The sequence below is a fragment of the Corvus cornix genome, chromosome Z, assembly GCF_000738735.6.
Source record: "Corvus cornix cornix isolate S_Up_H32 chromosome Z, ASM73873v5, whole genome shotgun sequence".
NCBI lineage: Eukaryota > Metazoa > Chordata > Aves > Passeriformes > Corvidae > Corvus > Corvus cornix.
Window position 1 is genome coordinate 38,445,149 of NC_046357.1, and position 25,952 is coordinate 38,471,100.

Below are 25,952 nucleotides of genomic sequence, written 5' to 3' on the forward strand. Positions count from 1 at the left end.
TTTTAAAGAAAGCAATAATCACAGAGAAGAGTAAGTTTTGTGCTACAAGTATAGTTTTTCCTTGTAGACAGACAGACTTTCAGAACTTTTGCTCAGGTTTCTCAGATTTCTGATCTGTCTGTCCTCTTTTTAGTTATTTTGAAATTCTTTATTATAAGGAAAATGTTAATTTGTACTTCTAGAGCTTGAAAATCGGTACTATACTCGAGTTTATACTGCACAGGCAGGATATCTGCATTTACTTATGTAAAAAAAAACCTCAAGAAGTAGGTAAGTATCATTGTTTGGATTGTAACAACAACAAACAAATACACAACAAGCACTAAAAAAAAAAACAAACCACCGACTCGATAGATTCTCACCTCACTTTTAAACAAGTAGTAAAAATTTATGTTGGTTTATACCAGAATTTTTGGTTTTGAAACAATACTCTGACCTGTACAAATATTCACCCACAGAGTGCTAGTTACAAAAATAATTTCCTGTGATCTTTTGCACTGATAAGGTAATGCTTTCGTGGAGACCCAGATCTCTCAAACATGGCTGTCAGTCACTATGCAGATGGTGCAGGACTCACCACTGCAAGCGTTGCAATGGCATTTTCACTGGATCACATCAGACTCCTGAATTGTAATTGAAATAAATTTTTACAACCCTAGTGATCCTGCTAGATTCTAGTCCTATAAGCAGGATAACTACCCTAATAAGGGCATGATAAACTGCCATGGGCTAATTTTAAGTACCTACAAAGCATATTCTAATTATCTTGGCAGTGGACAAAAGACTATTCTACCTTGCTATTCCTACATATGCAGGATCAGTTTCTAGTCGTTATTCAAATTTTCTTATCTAAGCACCTTTTGGTCAACTTTTTTCACTGGGTAGGAGCTGCCTTGCCCGGAGGAGCTGCCAGGATTATTCAGTTTCTCCACCCAGGATATCCATTGACACATCTCAATGTGCAAGTAACGCCTATCAACTTGTCTCAGCCTCGTACGGGGGCTGCCGGCAAAACGCCTTGGCACCTCTGTGAATCCAGCACTTGGGGAGGTCCAGTGTCAACTAAGCAGTTGCTTTGAGACAAAGCAAACTAGGAATTCAGTGAAGTGATTTGTCACAAATGAGTCCACTCTCTCATCTGTACAGAAACAAGCTGGGAAGTTCCTGTGAAGCACTACAGGTACGCCCAGAGGCACACCTCTGTATACACGGTCCTTGCACGTGGCAGCTACACTACAACTAGAATTACAGAAAGAATTACAATTTCTTCATTATATCACAATTAAAAATTAATTTCCCAGCGGGGTTGGTCACACCTGCCTTTGCAGGAAGTGCAACAAGGAATGATACCTGTAATTCACTTTCCAGCTCAGAGGTCTGGTTTTCGCAACAGGAGGGATTGGCTGTCTTGTAAACTCTCTGTAGCATTTCATCCCACTGAACAGGAATTTTGCAGAAAGGCAAAATTATTACAAAGTAAAAATGAATACGTGCCCAGGACTCCTTTTTTTAAGCTTTACACAGGTATTTGCCACAAAGTAAAACACAATCGCCCGCAAAGCCCTTGACCTTCCTCTGAGAAGTCTTTGCTCCCTAATTCATTGCTTTTGTTATCATGCACTTCTTTTACAGTGTTTCCCTTCCGTGAAGGAGCAATTTTAGTTCAACGGGGAAGTATGAGTATGTTTCATTTATACTGTCACAGAAAAACGAGGAAGTGAACAAGACAAGAGAAACAAGGAAGAGAATAAGTCTGCTCAAATTCATACTGATTTCGAAAGATCACAGAGGGAGAGGCGCAAGTCACAGTAGGAGCTGGAGACTTAACTGGGCAAGAGTCTGCGACCAGCAAGAACCAAAGCTGAACTCAGAGCAGAACCAGGGAGAAATGGAGACAGCACCTGGTCACTCGGCCACCTCATTTACAGTCACTTTGTACAGACATAAACGATTTTTAAAGTGGAGATCCAGGGATTTGTGTCCAAGTCTCATCCAACTTGACACCGTTATGCATTTTTTAAAACTGTTTTTATTTTTTTAAGAGCTTTTCACGGTCTGCTTTTCCTTTAAAAATGTGAAAGCAGTACCTGAGAATTTGGAGGGGAAATCCTCCTTTGATAAAAATGAGTCCCAAAGCCACATTTTCCAAGAAAAGTGTGTGTTGAGGGACAATTTTACACACATAAAATTGTGGGGTTTTTTCCCCCCAAGACAGTACTTTCTTCCCTTAACCCTTTATTCTCATGATGAGGTGAAGGGTTATAGTTTATCTTTGACACTGGTATGAAAATGTTTCTAAAAACTGAATAGGCCATACTGCGAACACCTGAAGCTTGGAGGTTATAGATCTTGACAAAAATATCTTTTGGGCCCATGTCTTTTCAAACATGGAAGACACCTTTTTCACTCAGAGAAGTCAGAAGACATATAAGCAGGACTGGCTACATAAATGTGAGGACATATAGCAAAATGTAAAGCAACTAATCTTCTACTTGCCAACCATTTGTCAATGGTAACCATGATTTTTTTCATTCACCTTTCCTCTGAGGTGCAGTTTACTCAGGACATGTATGAAAAATTGAGTTTTGTCTATCTCATTGCTTTTGAAAATTTTAACTGAAATGTTCTTGGAATGACAGCGGAGTAATGCTAACAAAATTATACATAATGAATAGGATCATTTTAGAATGTAAAAGTTTTGAATTTTTGAAATTTAGAACTTTACAGGTTCTAACTATGAAGTTGCTTCTCACAGTTCAACAATGAAAAAAAACCCAGAATGACCGTACTGTTTTTTTAAATACCTTGTTTCTTCAGACTCCTGGTCATCTTCTCTATGCACCCAATAAATTATTAGGAATCACGCTGCTATGTATTTGCCTGCTGTGTGTACAGTTAAGCAGTGCTGTTATTTCTGTATATTTGTATATTTGTATATTTTTGTACTACCCAAAAAAACCTTTCTGGCCTAGCCAGTCTGTGTGACAATTTCAGAACAAGTTGAGCATTGCTGTGCTGTTACTTGAAGCACAAAGATGTTCTGAATGCTTTACCTTGTGACTAGGATTTCATGGCAGGGTTATTTAGCAGTGGGAATGTTTCATTTGCTAACAAAATATTTTATTTACTTGCCATAGCATTCAGTTTCTTTGCCACTCAGACCTCTAAGCAAAAAGCTCAGCTGAAAGCCCCTCCAACTAACAAGACTTCTTGTTTCCTTCAGCTGCATTAGAATACAAGGAAAAACACTCTGAGGGTGTGATAACACTCAGCTTCCTTAAAAATTTCTGGGGAATGACTAAACCCACTTTTCACATGTTTTGAGGAAAGGATTCAAGAAAACAGCTGCTACATTCAAAACTTTTAAAAAAATATTAATTACAAAATTTTATTAATTTTCTACCTTTTGGTCATATGTATGATGAAATAACAGTACTTCACTGTACCAGCTATACATAATATTGTAAAAATACCCAATACATTAACATTAAATTTTCCTTAGTCTCTCTATGAAAAGTAGTTTCTGCTTTTCCAGATTGTTGTTTTAATACACTAAAATACTTTACTTCCCTAGTTTCGCAGGCCTGCTAACTAAAAAAGCAGCATTCTTTCAATAAATTCATAAACTTCTACCATTAAAAATGGAATTGAGGACCACCCAGGAAAATTATTCCTTCAAATGAAAATAAACTTCCTCCATGTATTATTCACACTAGGAAAAATATAAATCTCATTTATATATGAAATTCACTAAGAGAATTAGGCCTTTTGATTGGTCTTCCTCTAAATAAGATAAAGAGATTCCAGAGTTTATGCAGAAATAGTGGGATGGAACATAAAGTTTCTTAACACTCTTCTTTGGAAGCAATTTTAAGATTATTGTAATTTTTTTTCTCTGCTATTAGTCAGTAGAATTTTGGCAACACATATTTGTTTCAGCCTAGCAATTAATCTATTGTTGTAAAAACATCCTCAAATTTAAGAATGTGAGTCTTTAATGCTTTCTTGCGGCCAAAGGAATCACATAAGTGGAAAACAGACATTCAGGCTTGTTATCAGTTGAAATGGTGGGATGCAATATCCCTCATACACATAACATGTCTTCAAGTATTTAAACTAACCAGAAACAGGAATGGGTTTCTGTAAATCAAACATTAAATATAATTCTGACTGATCATGTCAAAAAATATCAGAGAGTTACCTAATTTTCTTTAAATGTGTGGTCCTCTGTCCACAGAGAAATGGCATATTTCATGGTTTTCATAGTGAGTTCAGATTTTTCTTGGATGTGTGGATATTTGTGTTTTAAATAGCCTGTGAGTTTTCTAACATAAAATATAATTCAAAGGAGGAAACCACGCTGAAATTATTGAGTTAGTGTTATTCTGAGATTTTTTAATGAGAAAGAGAGATTTAAAAATTATCTGAGTTGCCAGAAGACGAAAAGCAATAGCAGAAAATACTTTGTCTTGTAATTGTTAGGAGGGTAGAACTTTCTTCCAACCATGCAAATGCAGATTACAGACTATAAGATTGCATGGACTGGTTTTGAAAATTATTCACTGCCTTGTTTCCTCTGCCTTCTTGTAGTAAAACCATGTTTAGAATTGGAAGGAGGAGAGAAGGAAGAAAGGAAGGCAAAGCAGCTGAGGTATGCAGAAATCAGCAGGCAATAGTATAAAAACTCGTTAAAAATATTTGTAGTTATTTCTTGCTGAAAAGTGTTGTGTAGAGAGAAGTAATTAGTCAGAAAATTTTATCTACTCACACGGCAAATACAACTAACAATAAACACATTAATTTCAAAACCTGGGTCACCAAAAATATTCTGAACACTGCAAATCTAAAAATCATTAAAAACCCTACACTCCTTGCAAAAACAAAAACCCAGCTAGTCCTCCTTTTTGAGCAATAGTTAAAATATTCAGAAAGCACATATTGCAACAGTATGATTTATAATATTAGTAAAACAGTTGGAAGATTACTCAGAAAGATACATCATCTTATTTTTCATGTAATCGTTCATTATTTCAAATAATATATTCAGTCATGCCAATCCATTCTGGTTTTATACGTAAAACAGGGCATAGTTTTTTGCTTTTCACAGGGTGAGGCATAACTCATGACATTTTCCATCTGCATGTAAAAAGTTATGAATGTAGGCAGCTAATGAATTCATAAATATACTTTATTGTATTTCCAAGAAACAGAACATTGTCATTTTTGCTGTTCTTAACGGCAAAATTTATATTCACACAAATCCCATCTGACGTTGGCATCTGTAATAGTGCTAGTATTTTCAGGACTTATATAGAACAAGCTGCATACACCAAGTCCATAGCCAACAAAAGACGCGGATAAGAGACTCAATTGATAGTTTTAAGAACATCTACTTGCAATACAGCAAATAGCAAGCCTGAAAAGTATTAGAAAAACTCCTCAGGTAAAGGTGAGTAATCTGTGGACAGATAACCAAAAGACTCGGTGCCATAAAGTACAGGATGCCACCTGAAAGTGGTTTAACCAGTACATGTCAGAGTTTTGAGTGTTGTTCGCATTTTCGTTTTTCTCCTGCTAGATGAAGTCCCCAACTACTATGAAAATAAAGCTACAATAATATCACAAAAATAATGACTTGAGAATACCTGTAAGAAAGGACAAAAACCATGGTGGCCTCTCAAAATCTGGGTGTGGAGTTTTCTCCCATGCAAGTGAGGAAGGACAGAATTCATATAAGTATACACATTTGCTTTTAGGATCACCCAGAGATATACTGGGTGAAATATGTTTCTTGGGCCTGCAGGTATCCTCTAATCTTGTCCCTGAAGGCCGTTTTTCATGCTGGCCAAAAGGGGCTGTGCCAGCGGAGCGAGAAGGTGGAGCTAAGTGGGAGTAAGAGTAACCTGAGAAGGCCTCCAGTTAATTGACTTCAAGTGATACCAGTCCCGTGGATGGATTAATCAGGTGCTGGCAGATTCTGCCCTGCGCTGCAAGTAGCTTCCAACGTCCACCCAGACCTCTCTTGTCCACACTAAGCAGATGGAGTTGACGGAGATTGACCATGATCACTCAGGAGTGCACAATTTGGCCTTCCAGGTAAGCGTGGTTTCCTTTGCTTTATGGGGAAGAGAAAGGACTTAACGTTGAACAACGTTTAATTCAGCCCCAGAACAAAGAAAAAGCTTTTTTTTTGCCCTGTGCCTGCAGGTATTTTACAACACTCTACATGCTGATACCCTGCCAAAGTACACGGCTCTTGTAAAAAGCAGTCTGAGCACAACTGGCGTATTCAGGAGTATGCTCTACTCAGTGGTATACAGCTATCTTCGAAATGTGTCCTGACTCGGTAATATTTCATAGGCTGATGAATCTCACAACTGGCTCCCATCTGCTGTATCAGCTGCTGTTTTTTCCTGAGGATAGGTAATTTACAGTTCTGTTGAAGAGAAGGTCATCATCATGCAGTGGACATATAACTTATCAAAGCAACGTATATCAATAATATGAGAAAAATAGTAATGTAATCATAGTGGGGCAAATCATTCTTACATACATAAAGTAACTGCAATTGTCTTGCTATGCTCTCGAGAAGAACAAAGAGAGAAGGTAAGGAGCCAGCCCAGAAGGTGTTGCGTTTTCCGGGTATAAAGTAACGTTAACAGCTTCTTAAAAAACGCAGATTTCAAAAGCGGAAGCACAAGCCCCCCCAAACAAACAAACACCACCCAAAAAAAAAAAAAAAAAGCAAACCCCCAAAACTAGTTAGTTATTCTTTTTCAGTGTCCAGCATCCCTGTGCTTTCACTGGAATTAGATCAGGGACAAACAGAAACTTGTGAACCCGCAGCCTGGCTGGCTCACTGTAGTTTTTGCTGAAAGTAGAATAGGCTGGGGAGAGACAGTGGCTCTGAAGTACTCTGAAGCTATGTTAGCAAAGCAGCCTCTTGCTCTCCTTTGCAGCCTCCGATCCTTACGCTGCCCCTGAGCTCAGCCGACACTATTCAAATAACACAGAAGGATCTTTGCAGATGCTAAGCATGTGGACTATTACCTAACATCAGCGACATTCAACCGCTCTGTGTATTTATTCATTGCGCTATAGGGACAGACAGGGACATCAGGGAATATTTACGGAATGTTGGCAAGAGAGATAACTCTTAAAACATGATAGCCCAGTGGTTAGGGCATTCTCCTGGGTAATCAGAGAGCCTTCAACGCATCTGTGCTTCGGAGCAGACAGACAAGCAATTTGAACTTGAGTCTCCCTCAGTTCAAGGGAACGAGATAAGAGAAGGTTTCATCCTGTCTGTGTTTTCACACAAAATGTGTGCCTAAGCTACTTTAATCAGCTCCCAAAGTGTGCTTACAAACTCAAAAAGGAGAGGAGTCCTAGCTACAGAAGCTCGGTGTTGAGCTCTCTTGAACGGCCTAAGCTGAAAATCACGTTTTTCTTCAGAGGTCCGTGGAGCACAGTACAGTGACCTGGGTTAATCCTCTGCCTTACTCAGCTAGCTCACCTGGACCATTTTTATTTACTTTGATACTGTCTCTCTCTGTTTCAACACGTAAGTCACTCTCTGGAGAAAAGAAGATGCAGCAGGAAATAGGTAAACTTCTGTATATAAGCAAATAAATCACTTCATAGTAAAAGCCACTGAAAAGTAAACAATCTCATAATTGCCCACTCTTTCTTGTATTTAAGCTTTTCTTGCACAAAGAGTGAACACTTAAATTCCTTCAAAATAACAATGTCTTACAGTATTAAGCAATGAGTATCTTACTTAAATCACAAAAGTGTTCCGGAAAAGGTTTAATTTCAACCATTTTATGTATCTGTTTACGTACCATTTTAAGTATCCATAGGTACCTTCAGATGCACCTGAACCATTTAATGAGTAGTGCACAAGGGGATAAGGTAAGAGAGAGACAAAGTAAATCCGAGTTAGGTAATTTGTTTTATAAAGCGCCTAAGTTAGCAAAACAGCTCTCAATGTAATACAAAGCAGCTCAAGGCTAGCAAGATGGACGAAGGAGCATATCAGATCTTTATTAAGTCAGGAATGAGAAGCATTGTGTTTTCTGTTGCAAAGGGACTCCAACAGGATGAATAAGTTGTAATATAGAGTAGTCCGCTTTTTGACTTGTCCTGCTAATGGTCAAAGGGAGGTAACTATGAGCTCTTCTCAATTTCTCATTTGCTATCGATATATAAACACGTCCATCTGCACTGTGAAAAGATTTTCACTCATCACAGAAGCATTTCACTGCATCACCATTTTCAGTGGTACTGTAGTACACCCTCTGTTAACCAACGTTAACTTTCAGATATGACATGCATCAATCTAGCATGAAGTTATATTAATACCATTAATTGCATTTTTAAAAATGCATGGTTCTGCAAAATATCAGCTACTTGTTTAGTACACAGTGCAGTTTCCACTGGAATATAGCACTGAACTTGCAAGTCCTGCATTATTGCCTTGTGATAATGCCAGTACCTGGGAGACCCAAAAGCAAATTTCCCCCTCATTAACAGCTCAAAATGGTCTCAAAAGAAAACAGACTATAAACCCCAAATGTACCCCTCTGCTGTATCTCTCTTTGTCTCTCTTTTTGATATTAGGAGCATCTCAATTACCAACAGCCATTTGAGTGTATTACAAGTGAGGTTTTTGTACTGGTTTTAAGAAGATACATAGCTTTATCCATATTGCCAGTCTTCCCTAGCATGCCCCTACACTTCAGTAATAAAGTATTTACTTTAATAAAACCCAATGTGGTAGTTAAGACTTACATGCTAAAGTTACCTGCTTTGGATGCTGTCTCATAACCAGAATCAACAGATTGCTGCACTGTTTATAATGAGACACTCAGGTTGTTAATTTTTTTTCTATCTTAAAAATGTCATGTAATTTAAGGAACTTAAATCATTATGCTCAATTCAGAAAATTGTTCCTGATAAGTGTCTATGTACCAGAGTAATAGATTGTGTATCTATAGCTACAATAATGTCATACGTAATATGTGGAAACGCAACTGTATCTCTTGTCTGCAAGGTGGTTCAGTTAACTTCTCATTGATGGCACTGCTGGCTGGAGGATCACTACACTTGCTGACAGATTTTCCTGCTCATAAACCCTGTATCACTAACAATAACCCTAAAACTGAGATTGGATTTACCTCGCTTGTATTTAGCCCTCATTTAAGAGGCAAAATTTTTATCTAATCAGTTCTGATGATTCAAATCTCTGATAACATTAAACATCAAGTCACACTCCATAAGGAATGATAAAAGTTGCATCATAAAAAGGAATGGTACGTGGGACAAATAAGCTCCCCTACATTTAAAAGCAACACAGAGGCAAACATAAAATAAATACAATGCAAAGGGAAGTAACAGCTAATAAGTAATTATTGTTTACTGGCCTCCTATTGTTAGTGTTATGATGCATTAAACAGCCTGTACCTGTTTCTGTAGCAGAGCATACCATGCTCTTAAGAAGTTGACTTGAGGAAGGATCCCCTTTCAAATTCTGCCAAAGGGTAGGACATTGGTATTGCCATAATGCATGCAGTATTTGTACTCCATTTCATTTGAACAAGCTTAAAACATGTCCTAAAAAATGCCATTTCTGTTTATTGCCATTCTTCACAGCTGCCTAGATACTCTTGTCTGGTTGGTTAATTTAGGCTGTAGATGCTATTAAGAATTTATATTTCGTGAGCATCACTGTTATGTTTACCCTTGGAAATGGAGGCGGTGTTGCACTGCATTGCTTAACCAAATACAGTCAGGAAATTATGCAGTCCTTTTCCACATTTTCAAAACTTGCTTTCCAAAGCCATACTTGGGGTTTTTTTAATAAAAAACTCTACATTTCAGGATACTATCGAACTATCTTACCCTGACAACCTAAATTTTTAAAGAAAACAACAATATACTCAGTGGTGGGGAGTCTTATTTACAGTCCTTTTCAAAACAGCCCATGAAGACTTAGTCTGCTAAATTTAAATCCGGCAGTACCTGTTTCTTATCTGTTGTTTCTACAGCTCATTTACTGTAGTTTAGTACGTGGATAATGAACATTCATCCTTCCTGTCTTGTACACTGAGTTTTATAATTCGGCAGGTATTTATGAGTGCAGTTGTCATTAATTTAAAAAGATTCTTCCTCAATATTTAAAATGCATTTAAACTCCTTCAGAATCATGTCACTGGCTAGAAAAAAATAATACATGAGGGAAAATTTAGATGAATGGTGTTCAGTTGCACTGAACATTTAAAGAAAAGCAATTTTGATCTGTAAACTAGATGGCTTCACGGCTGCTGGGCGAATACAATTAAAAATCTAATAAGATGCAACAAAATCCGATATTATAACTTAAACTATTTGCTTTTGAAGCCTCTGTTTTCCACTGAGTTCTTTGAGTATCCTGATTCTAATCTCCAGTATAATGTAAGGACCCACCCTTAAACCATAAACAGTTTAAGTAGCAGTCTGGATGCACTGATGGCCAGCCTGTTTTCATCCCTAACTAGCATGAGTGTAACACCATCTACTCCAGAGTGTCTGCTATTCTTAAAAGCACAATAGAAGTTACTAGCTCTTTGCAAAATCCCTCCTCCTTCAAAAGCAAGGAGGAAAAGTCAGGGAAGGGCCATGAATGTAGTTGTGCAACAATACTTGATGAATGAACAACTCATCTAGGGGAGCTAAACAAACATTGTAAGAACATTTCACTTACACAGCTGAGACAGCTCTATGCCCTTGTTATTTAATCAAATACTTCACAAGAGTGGAATTCCAGTCAGTCAAAGCAAAGCAGCTTGTGAAAGCAGAAGCAGAATTTCAAAACACTTTTCGTATTGCAAACATTCAAAATAGATGAATCTATTCTGTAATCCTTTAACTATGAACTGAACTAAAGCAAAGAGAATTTTCCCATCCAAGCTTCTCTGTGAACTTCCTGCTCTCATGTCACCTGGAGATTGAAGTTTCAGAAGTGACTTTACATATTGCTGGACTGGTCTGTGCTCATAACAGGACTGTGCTAACTGTAGTTCCTAGGGCTTGAACTCCCATTTGCTTTTACAGTGTTTTGTTCTCCAGACATTTACAGGTAGCTGGAAAAGGATACTTCTTAAATGGGATACACATTTTCTGCCTGTGCTGGGTGCTTAGATAGCAATCACCAACAGCAGGTGATATGCACAGACTGACATTTTGTTGAGAAGCTCCTTCAGCAACTCAGACAGTAAGCAAACAAGAAAAGGGAATAGGCAGTTTTATTTATCACTTGAATATTTCTGTTCTTATTAGAAATTAAAAATAGCCTTTTGTCTTCAAGCAGTAGGATTAAATGTTTTCACCAAACAAAACAAACAAAATAATTCTATAAAGGGGAGGATGAAGAGACAGTGCTTTAAAAAACAGCTGTGAAATAAGAAAATTACTCAGCTTTATGGCACTCATTCAAAGACTGTTCTAGTCAACAGTCTTTGAATGAGTGCCATAAAGTAAACTTGTTATCCATAGTAATTAAGCAGTTTCTACTGAATCAGTAATATTCCAGAAATGTGATATGATCAGTTGAAATAGGGACTTTTTATGTTCACAGAGAAGGACAAAAATCTACCATTCTGCACCATGGGCTACTGAATTCCAGCAATCGTGTGGTGCTCTTACTGGTTTTGTTACATTTGTTACAATACTCATACATTCATATATTCAATTACTCTATAAATGAAACTCTTAGGTAATTGTTACACTTGAGTGGTGGATTCGACAAAGTGATTTCTAGAGATTTCTTCCAACACAGATTGTTCTTTACCTGTGTATTTCGTTGACAGCAGCTTGCATGCTTATTGTTTTTCACACATTTACTGACAAAAGTCCTAGGAAACCTACCTTTTCTTCCTCAGCCCCAAGTATAGAAATCTTCAAAGATACTGTCTCAGGAGAGTGTGTGTGTGTGTGTGTATGTGAATTACAGAACTATACAGCTTTGACTTCACTATGCTGTCCTGTGTAGTATTTTTAATATATCTCAGTGGTACAGTTAATCACTGCTTCCTGTGATATTTTTTTTTTTTTTTAATTGTATGGAGTATTCAGTAGCTGCATTTGTTGCTGATTGCAGGGGCAGCTACAGTAAACTCTTATGATGGCATAGTTAGAAGGCAAACAAGTAACAAATGCTTTTGAAAAAGAAATATCTCTATCTTACGGGAAGGAAAAGAAACTCTTCACATAGAAGCATGGGAACTGATATATCAAGGCCACAGCACTTGAATAAACACCTTCTTGTGACTCCTCTCTCTTCTCCAAGACACACAATGTTACAGAAACACTTTTACTGAAACTGATTTTTCGTTAAGTTTAGAGGCAAAGTATCTTTAAGGAAAATATGTTACTGAGCATTGTTCTAGTTGCTTCTAAGGTCATGTTTCTGCTAAAAGGCAAAATTCAATTTATATCTAGTAGTACTGCTTATTCCTGTGTTTATCATAATTTACTATGATTCAGCTTATTTTGTATTATTCATGTGGAAGTGATTGTTGTCGTTGTAAATATTAACTTACTGGGTTTATTACCATGTAAATAATGAGCTACTTCGTGCAATAAAACCCAATTAATTGACCATACTGTAACTGCTGCCATAAGAAACTACTGAAATACAAAGCATTCACAGTGACTGCAGGTATAAGTTATCTGAAATTTTGTTTAAGCAGCTTTCTTACAAAACCAAGAACCAGACATTCTAGGACCATTAAAAAGAGATAATGTATCCTTCAAAACGTTAAGGAACAAGGAAAGAGAGATTCAGAATTTATTTAAAAAAAATATAGAAATACTGGGGCTGGTTATGACTGTCTTCATCCCTCAGTCTGGTAAAACTAACTCCTCTCTTTAAAGGTACCCTGAGTGTCTTATTTTAAGAGCAATAGAAGTACATGTTCACATTTACTCCATGTAAGGAGCATAAATACCAGAGCAAAGGTACTAACAACTGGGGAAGGCCCCAATAGTCCATTTTGCCCTTGGTGAGGAGAAGGGCTGGATTTTTATAAACTTGTTGAACCAGTCCTGAGACAATGAGCAGCACAATTCACCATGGGAGATATGTGAGTTTAGTCAAGAAAACAGCAGATTCACATTAGATGAGCACCATGCATGACCAAGGCTATAGTGCAGGAACTGAACAGCCAGGCTTTGCACACCAAGTTTTGGGCTCCCTGTTCCAGTAAAGTAACACCAAGAACTGTAGAATCATTTAGGTAGTAAAAGACCTCTAGGATCATTGAGTCCAACCATTAATCTAGTACCACCATGTTCACCAATTACTGTGTCCCCAAAGTGCCACATCTACAGGTTTTTGGAAAAAACTTCAGGCATGGTGATTCTATCACTTCCCTGGGCAGCCTGTTGCAATGCCTGACCACCCTTTCAGTGAAGAAATTTTTCCTAATATCTAATCTAAACCTCCTGTGGTGCAGCTTGAGGCCATTTCCTGTTGCCCATTCACTTTCTTCCATGGAAGCCCAGGCATCAGAGTGTAAATCAGTTCTTACTGTACATGAGAAAGGCTTTCAGCTTCTGATTTGAACCAGTATAATTTCTGGTCCTAGAATGACAGCGGTGGTGTGGATGTTACAAATCTGAAAGGCACTGGAGACAATTCACAGACAATCAAGAACTCACAAAATAAGAAAACAGTGCATACTAATCAGGTACGTTTTTTCTTCCAAATAATCTTATGAAAATTAGTAAACCTCAAATTCAATGTCAGCAATGTAATAATATATCTAAGATGTTCTAACAAAATCTGAATATAATTTCAAATGTATAAACAGGGAAGTGAGTTTTGTTCTCAAAAATACATTAAGGAAAAAACAAAATTACAGGGTGTGTAGGGCTCAGAAAAATCTTTTCTAATGTCATAATGGCCTCATACAAAAGAGGCATCAGAAATGGTAATCAGAGGGAAGACTGTGGATGAGGAGTTGACATAGACACACGTTGTCATAAGAAGGTGGTAAAAGAGAATCTGTAATCCCTGGTTTTAGAGATACAATCTTCCAATCAGACAGAGAATTCATATTACTAAATATTTAATAATATATTAACATTTAATTATGAAATAAAAATCCAAAATAGGGAAAATTTCAGACAAACACAAACTTGAGGAAACAGGTCCTGTGTAAAACTGACCAGAGAAGAAGAGAACACAATACAGATTACTGTAATAAACAACATGTTCATTTTGACTTGTTTTGCCTGTATGTTTGTTTAACCCCACATAGTGAATATCCCACTATGAAGACATGAGAGTCAGGTTAAAAAATCCACAGTTATTTTACCATTGTCAGGTATTAATATTTTCAGATCCCCACTCCAGAAATAACTTGCTACTCTAAAAATTCAGTTCTGTTGTAATCATATCTACTTGCCAAATTTGGTAATAGTACTCAAAGCAGCATATAAGGAATACTTGATGCAGTGGGTACTCATTTCTGCCTTCTATTGTTTTCTTGGATATGATCAGAGGCAGCAAAGGCATGCTGCCAAAGTGATGTCTCTGCTCTCAAAGTTGAATTAATTCCAGATATACAGTGATGGAAAGCATCACTAAGACTGTTCCGATAAGAACTCCTGGGAGCTAGATTGGGATCTGAGATCTTAGGAGAGAAAGGTGGTAGATGGTGCCTATACCTTCATCTTCAAAAAAGCCAGCAAAAAGGAAACTGTTAAAGCAAAAAATCCAAAAAGGGCTTTCAGAACTGATTGAAACAGTAGAAAATTGGAGAAAAGCAGTGGCATCTATGAAAGCCTGATTTTTGCCAGAGAAACCAATTTCCCACTGAAAAGGTTCATCTGAAAATATTCTGCCTCTGCTTGATTCAAGAGTATTAGAAATGCATATATTCACACCAACAATTTCTCAGGCACTCTGTGACTGAGGCGTAAGAATTTATTTTGAGGGTCTTTACAACATGAACTTTGCAGTGTGTCCCTTTGCTGGCAGAAGTCCACATGCTCCACGCAGCCCTTAGGTAACTCTCAGCAAGGGCCTACACTCCCCAAGGGCCAGACCTGGTATCATGTTTGCCCATGAAAAAAAATAAAAGGGGTTTGCATCCATTCTCCCAATTTCCTTTTGTGTCTGCACACTTTCACAGAAAGTTGTCCTTGACTTCAGATTTTTTCAGCACCTTTTAATGTTATTGTACGTAAGTATTTGTGACAATAAAAGGTTGACATAGTAATATTCTGAGCATATTTAAATACATTGTAAACTATGTGAAAAGATGTAGATTGATGTTTTTGTAATTGAAATACTCAAAAGGAAAAATAGGTTATATTCTCAAGACAAACCATATATTTCACAAATTTGGAGAGCCAGAGTTCAGGCTGTGAGTGACAAGGCAAAGGGAGTATGTTGTGGCATGCAGGAAAGAGATAGAGGAGCATGGCCTGTCCTAGGCAGTGCAAGAAGTGGGGGCACTGGGAATGATGGTGGGGATGAAAGCAATATCTGTAGGACATGAGCTTCAAGCCGCAACCAGGAGAGTGGACACAGTACCAAAGGGAGTGTAGGTGCCTGCAAACATGAAAGCACAGCACTTCAGCCTGGAGGGCTGGGACTCTCCTGATTTATAATGCAGGTTAAAAAAATCTGTGAGAAGCACTGATATGCAATATATCCCAAATTTAACCTCAGGAATAAATGATACTTAGATATTATCAGCACTCAGTGTCCCTAAGATGAGAAGCCTACCTCGTACAGCCACTGAGAAGAGTACTGCCAGTTACCAAAAGTAATAGTAACTTAGTAGGCATTTTTCAGGTTTGCTTTACTTCACAGTCAAGACCAAAGAGGGAAAGAAATTGAGTTTAGTGAAAATATGGCCATAAGTTGTAGTGGAGCTCCACAGCACCCCACTCCAAAAACTGCAGCCAAGAGGACCAACAGACTCCTGCTGGTCTTACGCCGAGCTTTACCTAGGAGAGTGAACAGTGGCTTCCATGTACATACTCCTCTGGTCTCACCATGCGTTAGTTCTGCCTTTGAGATCATTAAAGTCCGAAGACACTTGACAGGCTGAGAGAGATGTGGTTGTTCAGCTGTGAGAAGAGAAGCTCTGGAGATCCCGCTGTGGACTTTCAACACTTAAAGGGGGCTTATGAAAAAATAAGAGCAACTTTTTGTAAGGTCATGTAGTCATAGGACAAGGGGAACTGGCTTTAAACTGAAAAAGGGAAGGCTTAGATCAGATAGTAGGAAGAAATTTTCTACTGTGAGGGTGATGAGACCGTGGAATAATTTGTCCGGAGAAGTTGTGGATGCCCCATCCCTGGATGTGTTCAAAGCCAAGCTGGATGAGGCTTTGAGAAACCTGGTGTAGTGTGAGGTGTCCCTGTCCATGGCAGGGGGTTGGAACTCGATGATCTTTAATGATCCTTAAGGTCCCTTCTACCCCAGGCCATTCTTTGACTGTGATTCAAGTCTCTCCCTGGCTACTAACTGAGGGCTTTCCAGGACTTCTGGCAGCACCTGCAGGAGGACAGACAGACAGAATCCAGGGGCCAGGACAAGGTCTGTGATGGGCCTTGCTTTCCACAGCAGACGGGGGAACTGACTTGCTATAAACAACAGTGACAGAGTAACAAAAGACAAACTCACTTGCAGATTGCCACTGCTCCAAAAGTGGCTGGGCAACAGTGGGCTGCTCCTCTGAAGAGGGTAGGAATGCCTGCCAGGCCAGACAAATGCCTGCCATGGCCAGACACTCCAGGCCAGTCAGCTGGTCACAGTGTCCTGGCACGGTGTTCAAAGGGAGAGGCGTGAGGGCCATATGCAGGTACACTGCTGTCTTTGAACTCAGTGGTCACCTCCCCTGGGCCCTGGCCACTCTGCAGGCCCCACCACAGGTATGGAGGTAAGTAGCCAGGAGACAGGTGCCTTCCTTGTGCCCCACCAGAGCGGGGTGGGGGAAGTGGTGCAGTGTGGGCATGATGGTCCCCACAGGTGTGCTGAGCAGCTTTGAGGGACTGTGCCCCTCCTGGCCGCCTAAAGGCAGTCCTCGACAGCGTGCAAGTCAGCCTGTAGTTGTTCAAAAGCTTTAATAGTGCCATGCTTGTGTGGATTCAGGCAGTGGTTTTTCTTAAGAACAAATTTATTGGCTTAAACTTTTAAAACACTGAGCCTTGTCCAATTTAACCAGTCTCCGTTTACAAAAGTTCCATCATGTTAAAGTTCTGCAAAGAGAGAAACAACAAAACCAGGGGGTGTCTACAGGAGGTGCTGGGCAAGCTGGCTAATTTGCGGTTTGCGCTTTTGACCTGTATGCAGTAGTACTATCTATGAGGCCCTGCCCTCTTCAGCTCTGAGTAACACTGGTATTTTTTCCCCCCTTTATTTCCACTTTGAAAATGGTGTGGATGGCTTGGGCAATTCCTCAGCCTGGCTAAACACTGGGTTTTCCTGATACTGATCACAGAGTTGGTGGCAGATGGGAGAGGTGGAGCCATGCACACAGTGCAGACACGAAAGTCTAGAGAATGCTTCAGCCATCTGCCAGTGGGGATGCTTTTTTGCACCTTACTTAAGAAGCATAAACCCCTCTGACAACCTTGGCACTGATCTGCTTTCCAGGGGGATGAATACATCAATATTGAGAGTGATCTGCATGAAAACAAACGTGAATCCGTAGATGACGAGCAACCACGCTTGAAAGGGTAATGTGTTTTTGCATGAGTAAGTCTTCCACTCACTTCATCCTGGCCTAAGCAAAAAGCTGCCAGTGTTTCTACTTCTGGAGTGACAGCTCTAAATTTCACTGCTGTACCCCAGTGCTACATAGAGCTTTGTATTGCCTAGCAATTTGTGTAATACAGAAACACAGCATGTTTAAAATTATTATACCTCACAAATGACATCTGTGCGTGTGGAACTGTCCTTTTAAAGCCTTGCAAATTAAAGGAGCAATATTTTTTCTACTTTTACAATAACTTCTTTTCTAGTATTTCTACAGCAGTGATTTTAAAGAGAGATCTTAAAGAGTGGTCTCTTTTGGGAAGTTAAAAATTCACTATTGTCTTTCAGTTTGTATAGCCATTTACTCCAGCACAAAATAAGAACAGAATAGCTGTGAAAAAAAGCCATTTTAATGGAGAAAAGTTTTACATTTTGTTTGTACTACTCCCAAGTGATCACAGAGTGAAAACACACATCCACATTTTACTTGAGGATTTAGAGTTTTTGTGAAAATAACAAACCCTGTTTAAGGTATTAAAAAAGTAAAGACACAATACTTGAAATCATACTAAATGTTCATAAGTGTCATTGATTTCTTTCAACAGATAGTACTGAATAGCCTGTGGTCTGAGACACAGCGCTTTTGAAAGATCAGTCTATTGATAACACAGATTCACTACACAAGTACAAGGTGTTAGCATTCTCTTCTGGAGTACATACACAAGAGAAAATTGATTTCTGAGTTGCAAAATGCAAGCAAGAATAGTTTTGACATATATAAATATTTCACATTAATGTGCTTAAGTTAGACCTGTTTTTTCAACATCTTCAGTTACATTTCAAGCCTCTGGGATCAACTTCAGAATAGAATGTTTCCTTAGTAAATTAACCATATTTCATAAGGAACATATTTCTTCTGCCACCTTTCAGAACAGAGCTGCATATTTATGACATATGTGTCTAATTATTTAAGATATCCTGGTACCAAGGTGATAATAGTCTAAATTAATAAAACAAGGAGAGAGAGATGTTAGATAAAAGAAGGAATTACAAGAAATTGTAATCTGAAAGTAACAATTTTAAATCACAAAGGAGTCATAAGGAGCAGTAACAGATTGTAGATAGTGTTTTTTCCTTTTCTTGGGTGATGGACGAGCCATAAATTTAATGCCTGTTTCATCTATTTGTCTCTCATTTCTCCTTTTTTCTTTTCCTGTTCTATCTAATCTTTCTGCTGAGATTGGGTAGATAACCTAATGTTCCTACAAGTCAGAAAAAAAAAGGCTATGATTTGTGAAGCAACAGGAATTCCCAGAACTGAAATTGAAGTATCAAGAGCAATCAAGATTTCTCAGAGAACCTATTACTCTTTGTACTTGTGAAGGAGTGTGTTCCTGCTCTGTTCTTCTGAGTGCTGATATAATTTAAATTAATATTTCTTTCTCTCAAATGTATTTCAAATTAATTGAAATTTTTTGAGTGCAAAAAAGAAGGCTATTCATGCTGGATTTCAGTGTGCATCTAGCTCCAGCTGCATTTATTTTCCAAACAAGTACAGTCTGGATAATTAACATCTCTAAATATAACACTGCCTTTATGGACTGGGAATGTGAGGCACTGCTTTAGGGATGTGCCTCTCTAAAGCAGTGCCTCTGAGATGACAGACCCATAGCTGAAATTTTTTTCCAGCTTGCACAATATGAAGGTGTTTATTTAGCCACTGCTTTTGTAATTGATATACGTCCACATCACAAGCATATTTAACATCGGAAATCTGTATTGAATAAACTCCCTTACCTCTCTTTCCCTAGGCTTCAACCTTCCTCATGAAATCACGCTGTTACCTTTAGTGAGGAAAACAAAGTGAAATACGTTATAATTGGAGGAACTGATACTAGAGCATGACATTCAAATATAACAAATAAAATTGTCATGAGATAATGAGATGAAAAGTTAATGTAATAACTACAAAATTTTAAAAAATCCAGAAACATCTATGCACACTGTAATAAGGTTTTATTGGGCATTGTTTATTTTACACACACACACAAATGTTAGGCCTTCACAATTACAGCAACACTACTGTTCTGCATAGCAATGCTGGGCTGGCTGTATTAGCAGATTTTGTGGGTCTAGTAACGAACACTCAATCTTTACCTACCTACTCAGTTTGCACTAACTCCATTAACAGATCTCTTCACAGAAGAGCTGTACTTTAGAGGGTAGGAGAACTGGCCTGCTGACTTTGCCCCATTACATTACAGATTGTCCCATTACATATCTGCTGTATTTTATTTTTCACTTGTCCAACATCAACCCGAAGAAGTCCCTCTCAAAAGACACTTCTTATCTGTCACTTTGAGATCCAAATTTAACCCTTACCAAGTTCAGTGAACTCCAGTGGAGAAATTTTGACCAATATAACACAATTTTCCTCTGCAAAAGCTTACGTTTCTATTCTTTGTTAATTTTTTTTCCTAGGCTCTTAGAAAAAAAATATGATGAAGTCTGCGAATTTTGCAAGAAACATAAAACCAGAATTTATTTTGTGGTCTATGGAATTTTAATAACAGGTACAGTATATGTTACACCCAGGATTGCTGAAGCCTTTTTTATTTACTTGTTTGAGATTGTAGGCTGTGCAGTGTCTTTGTCTGACATAAAAACTCTTGACTGTCTTTAAGAATGTATTTCAAAGTAGGTAAGAATTTAGTCCCAGAGAAAATTCCAGATTGCAAAACCTGCTCATTCCCAAACATAACAAAAGCACAGATCTTGCTAAACTGCTTCTCCAGCATGTTTAAAGTCTGACTAGCAATTAAACTTGCGATAACAGGATAGTTCAGACTTTGTGTCTACTCTATCACCAGCGACTCCAAAATTACGATTTCAGTAACTTGTCCAAAACCATGAAATCACATTAAAAACAGTCAGCCACCTAATAGGACTGGACTTAAATCAACAGGCTGGAAATGAAAGTTTTCTCTTCTGACCCATATTACTCAATAGTCACAGCAATTTTTTTCTAGAGTAAATGTACTTAGACAGTATGCACTGCAAAATCATTCAGATACTCTTCTTTCTCCCTTTCCTAATTTGCAAGCAGGTTGGTTTGTTTCTTTCCACTTCACCAAGTTTGTTTTTGAGATCTTACTGCTTGACTACTGGGAACCCAGAGACTTGAAATATGTCTGTGAGATAGGCATCAGCACACCAGAAGGGGTTATAAAAGTGCTGCTTGCATGCTGAATATCCTGCCCTCATAACATCATCTTGTCTTGCTTTGTCATAGTACAGACATGTTCTGGCTCAAGAGAGTGAGTGAGTTCTAAGAATATGACAGGATTTCATATATTAATTCCGTAAAAAAACCAACTTGCATTACAAAAATCAGTAGTCCTTCTTCATTATTTGCCATAGACAAAATCAAATTATTCTTTACAAGAACGGAATATTTTTTTGGCCACCATTTATCACCAGTGAACCTGTCAAATAATTTCGTAACTACTTTCTGAAATAAATTACTTTTAAGCTTCACAATTACTTGGAAAGGTCATCAATTCAGTCAATTGACATATGTTTGTAAGTGTTTGTTTCTAGTTTTATTGGGCAAACTCATCCTCTTTTGAAAAATGGAAAAAGACTCATGCTCTTAATTCATACTTTTTACACAGGAAAGAGAAGTTCTATAGATGTGTTTAATTTTCTCGAGTGATTAACATGTTTGACATGAATTTGCCTTGGCAAAAGCGTATAACCTGCTCTGATAGAATGAAAGCCACCTTTCATATCAACGAGCATATCATAAGCAACAACACTATTCACAGAAGCAAAATTTTTCAGTATTTAGTCTGAGAGTCAGAAAAGCACCGAAAAGATAAACATGGGCCTGACTTTGATCACATCTTATAAATTTAAGGTTTGATCCTGTTTTTGAAAAGACCAACCTAACTCACATGTATATTCTTGTTTCTGTGACAGCATACTTGGCAGTAGTTATTGCAGCCTGCAGTTTGAATTTTCAGAGAGCTTTGCCACTCTTTGTTGTCACTGTCCTAGCCATCTTCTTCATCTGCTGGGATTTTTTAATAGCTAAGTATGAAGACAGAATTGCTGCGCTCTTTTCCCCTGGAGACAGATATCTGAAAAAACAGTGGTTTTGGTTGAAATGGTAAATATTAATTACTTTCTATTTATGTAGAAGGACAATGCAGTAGTCAAGTTACCCCTATGATTTTATTTCAACTTACTCCCCCATAAACACAAGGAGATGGGTCAATCATACATATCTCAATAATACAGAATCATTCAGTATTTACCAGTTTATAGATATCAGGAACACATTCAGGATTTCAATACAGTAGTTGAGGATCAAAAGTCTTCACAGAAAGAGTAGAAAAATACCATGAATTGAGGCAGAACACATTTGTGGTTCAAAGAGAATATGTTCAAAAAAGTCCATGTGTGTTGCTGGCTTTTGCATTCTTTCTGCAAGCCAGAAAGTGCTTCACTGTTCAGAGAGCTGTTAGGTTTATTGAAACCTTAATTCTAACATATGCAAACTGCTAAAGATTGGAGTGTATTATCTAGATACTGCTTTTCCACATATCTCCACAGCAATTTTTACTTGACCTTCAGGAATCAAAACATGCCAGCCAGATTTAATGTCATAATAAGGTCGTATGACCTTAATTTGGGATGGTAGACATTCATCTGGTAGATAAATGGTAAATAATTAGACCTGTCAGATAGTTATTTCAAGTATTCATGAGCAGTGATCAGGGATTTTGAAGTTATCCCCGGGAAAATGAGGAGACAAGGAGCCTTATAGACCAAAGAAAAGACCAAATGAAATCTCATTAAAAAGGAAAGCTAAATTCACAAGCTACCTTCTGTTTCAGCTAGGTTACTACTAGCTGAGAGACAAAGAATTTTAAGGAGGAGTCATTCTCAGTGCATGAAATGTCCCAGATTATTCTTAAGATTTAAAAATGGTTTTGCTGAGAAAGGTCCTATAGAGATTGTGGTCCTTCTCCTCGGGAGCCACATTAGAAAGCAGTCACACAGAAGTATTTCCATTAGATGATCTGACAGCCTCTCTGGGAGAAGGAGCAAAAGGAACAGGAGAGCCCCGAGGAGCAGACAGAACAAGCTGGGGCAGTAAGTGCCATGTTACCTGGGCTGCAATCCTTAAATTGTACATACGCAGATTAGGTGCTTAACTGTTTCCTTCCAAGAGACAGGAAGTCTCTCAGGTGTAGAAAGGGTTACTCAGCATTGCAATGGCCAAGCCATTTTGTGGAGTTTGCCTGCAATGTTTTTAATCCACATCTAAAAATGGAATTTATGTACCTAGGTACCACTGAAATCAGTGAAAGCTTACAGTTAGACAGAACTAGCATTAAAGATCTGGGACTGTATTTATATCCTCTCTGTATACGGGATGATGTATTTTGTTGCCTTCCAGGCTGTTGTTGTGGTAATTACCTTCAATAAATAAGCTTAATGTGGTTCTGATAGTGGGGACCATAGAAACACTGAAACACAGATGTACACGTCTCTTGCCACTGTTTCTGAGATAGCTGAGCAGACCAAATGGTTACAAAGAGCCGTTTACAGCCTGCTCCTCAGTAGAGTGTGCTTCATAGCCCCACCAAAGAGCATAGGGCAAGTTGTAAAAACCACAGCCTGTCTTGCCTAGAACTAAAGAAAGATTCAATAAAGAAAAGGAAGGAAGGGAAGGAAAAGAAGGATGAAGTGAGAAAGAAAGATATCACAATTCATTTAATAGAAATAACACCCCGACAAGAGTAACTCATGCTTTTTTTGGGTTTCCCCCCATACTCTGCCTTGGAGGACATTTCTTCCAGATGTCACCAAGGATGCTGCCAGAGGTGCATCAGCAAGGGCAGGTTCCTGCTTGTGTAGAGCTACAGGTTTCATACAATACATTGTACAAAGAGTTTATTTACAAACAGAGATGCAAATGTTTTGGGTACAGGAAGGGAAAGAAATATCCCAAACAGCTATTTCAGGATATCATGATGCTTTTTTTTTTTATCTAGGGTGTTGTGTGCAGCTCTTATTATAACTATAATTTGCTGGCTCATCTTCGACACAACAAAACAAGGATCCCGTCAGCTAATCTCCTTTGGTGGGCTTGTGATGTATGTTCTCCTGATGCTTATCTTTTCCAAATATCCAACCAGAGTGAGTATTTATTCCCTGATGGGCCTTTCGGGAATTTTCTTATTCTGTGTCTAAAAAGCTATTCCCCTACCCTAGCACCACGTCTAGTAAGAGTAACAAAATGTGGGAAAGTAGAAATATAGGCTTGCCTGAGACTAAGCACCGTATTTAATTTCTGAGGAAAGTAAATTTGCTGTTGGGGAGCATGCGTGGGGCTGTACCAACACTGGTCTCTCACTATTTTGGGAAGCAGCTGCCCATCTTTTGTTCTAGCCATGATACAGGTTGGAATACACTTGCTCCTGGAGTATCAGTGCAAGCTGAGATAGGCCTTTTCCATGTTTTCACCGACAGGAGCCTCACCACAGTCCTCAGCACATCACAGTTATTTACTTGAGGACACCATCATCACATCAACACAAATAGCATGGAACCAGAGATATGATAGATTTGTATAGCTCTTAACCCCTCACAAGTTTGTTTCCCACTGCAAATTCAGCAGCTGAGGCTGAGCTGAGATCCTCACCTTTTGCTCACCCACTCCCATAGGCTTGTAAATGCCATTTATTTTAATTTTCCACCAGAAATGTCCACTCTGGTTTGCTGTGGTATTACAAAGGGCTTAAGTCAGCCACCACAACTACCACCTTAGCTTTTACTCCTGTTGGCATGCCTCACATACCTCTGCATGCTTTCATTAATCATATATCTATTGTCCAGGTCATCAGGTTTTCCCAATACTTTTCAATATGTCTTCTCTCAGTGCTGAGACTTTCTTAACAGGTGAAGTCCTCTCAGCCAGGACTGATGAACTTACCCCATCCTTTGCAACTGCTGTCATCTCCAACTGAGGTGAAAACTCATACTCCGAATGCTTTGTGCTCTCCCATGAGTCCTCATTACACCTAATTGGTTTGTGTTACTCAAATATGATCTGATTAAATTAGAGAACACCATCTCAGCTTTTTGTCTTGTAAGTAATTTGATTCAATTTTACAAAACAAAGATGTGTTCTGAGGCAGCAGAACAGGAATCATCAGTGTAGTGAAGAGAAACTCATCATAAGCAGTCACAGTTTTTCCTATGACTGCCTTTATATGATGAATCACAATACATAACTGAGTAGTTCTCAGGTATCAAAAGTCTTTAAAGCTAGTGGACAGAAGCAGAGTTGAAATTACCCAATGACAAACCCTATAAAAATATCTCCTTATTCTCTGTCCAGATATGTGAAGATCCAAGTCCCCTACAACCTGTTTTGGCAGCTGCACCTGTCCTGCAGTATAGTCAGGCAATACCCTTACATTATTTAAACAAACATCCAAAGTAAACTATTATTTATATAAATAACAAGCAGTTTCTTTATTTTTCTGTCTATCTAGGTTGCTTGGAGACCAGTATTTTCAGGAATAGGAATGCAGTTTATTCTTGGGGTTCTTATTCTGAGGACCAAAGTGGGTTTTGATGTATTTAACTGGCTAGGCATTCAGATCCAGGTAAGCTATTGAGCAAAATCCTTACTTGTTTAATATAATTTTCTGTCTTGAAAGTCTTAAATTATATGAACAGTCTGTTCAAGGATCCATTTGTCCCTTGATTTTTTCTCCTCTTGAGGAAAAATGGATTCTCAGAAAGGTAGTTGACTTCCTGAATTCAACCTTCTTCTCATTTATTTTTTGTTCCATTAATACAGTGGCCAGAGTAATCCCATTTATTAATGGCTTTACCATCATTGGGCTGAAGTTGTAAATTGGCATTCTTGAAACACAAACTACTGTTGTGCCAGGGCACTCATAGGAACTTTTAGAAATGACTCAACTCCAAATCACCCTTGCAATAAACATGATATGCTGAAAAGCCTTGGGATTTAGGGCACAGCCCTAATTATCTTGAGAGCAGCAACATTCCTGGCACCCAGGACATTTCATAGTCCTCATAACATATAAGAAAATTAATTCAGATACATACAGGTGGCAAAAACCACATCTGCATGCCAGAAGGGATC

General features: G+C 38.3%; 1 protein-coding gene across 1 annotated transcript in view; it reads left to right on the top strand.

Annotated features, from left to right (window-relative positions):
- The first annotated feature begins 5,933 nt into the window (after window positions 1-5,933).
- Window positions 5,934-25,952, top strand: part of SLC28A3 (solute carrier family 28 member 3) — a 39,328-nt gene continuing 19,309 nt past the window's right edge. The window contains 7 exon segments of the mRNA XM_019288381.2: window positions 5,934-6,096; window positions 13,629-13,730; window positions 17,657-17,739; window positions 20,240-20,331; window positions 21,740-21,929; window positions 23,824-23,968; window positions 25,330-25,443. Coding sequence (XP_019143926.2) covers window positions 6,040-6,096; window positions 13,629-13,730; window positions 17,657-17,739; window positions 20,240-20,331; window positions 21,740-21,929; window positions 23,824-23,968; window positions 25,330-25,443 — 783 coding nt within the window. The 5' untranslated portion in view covers window positions 5,934-6,039.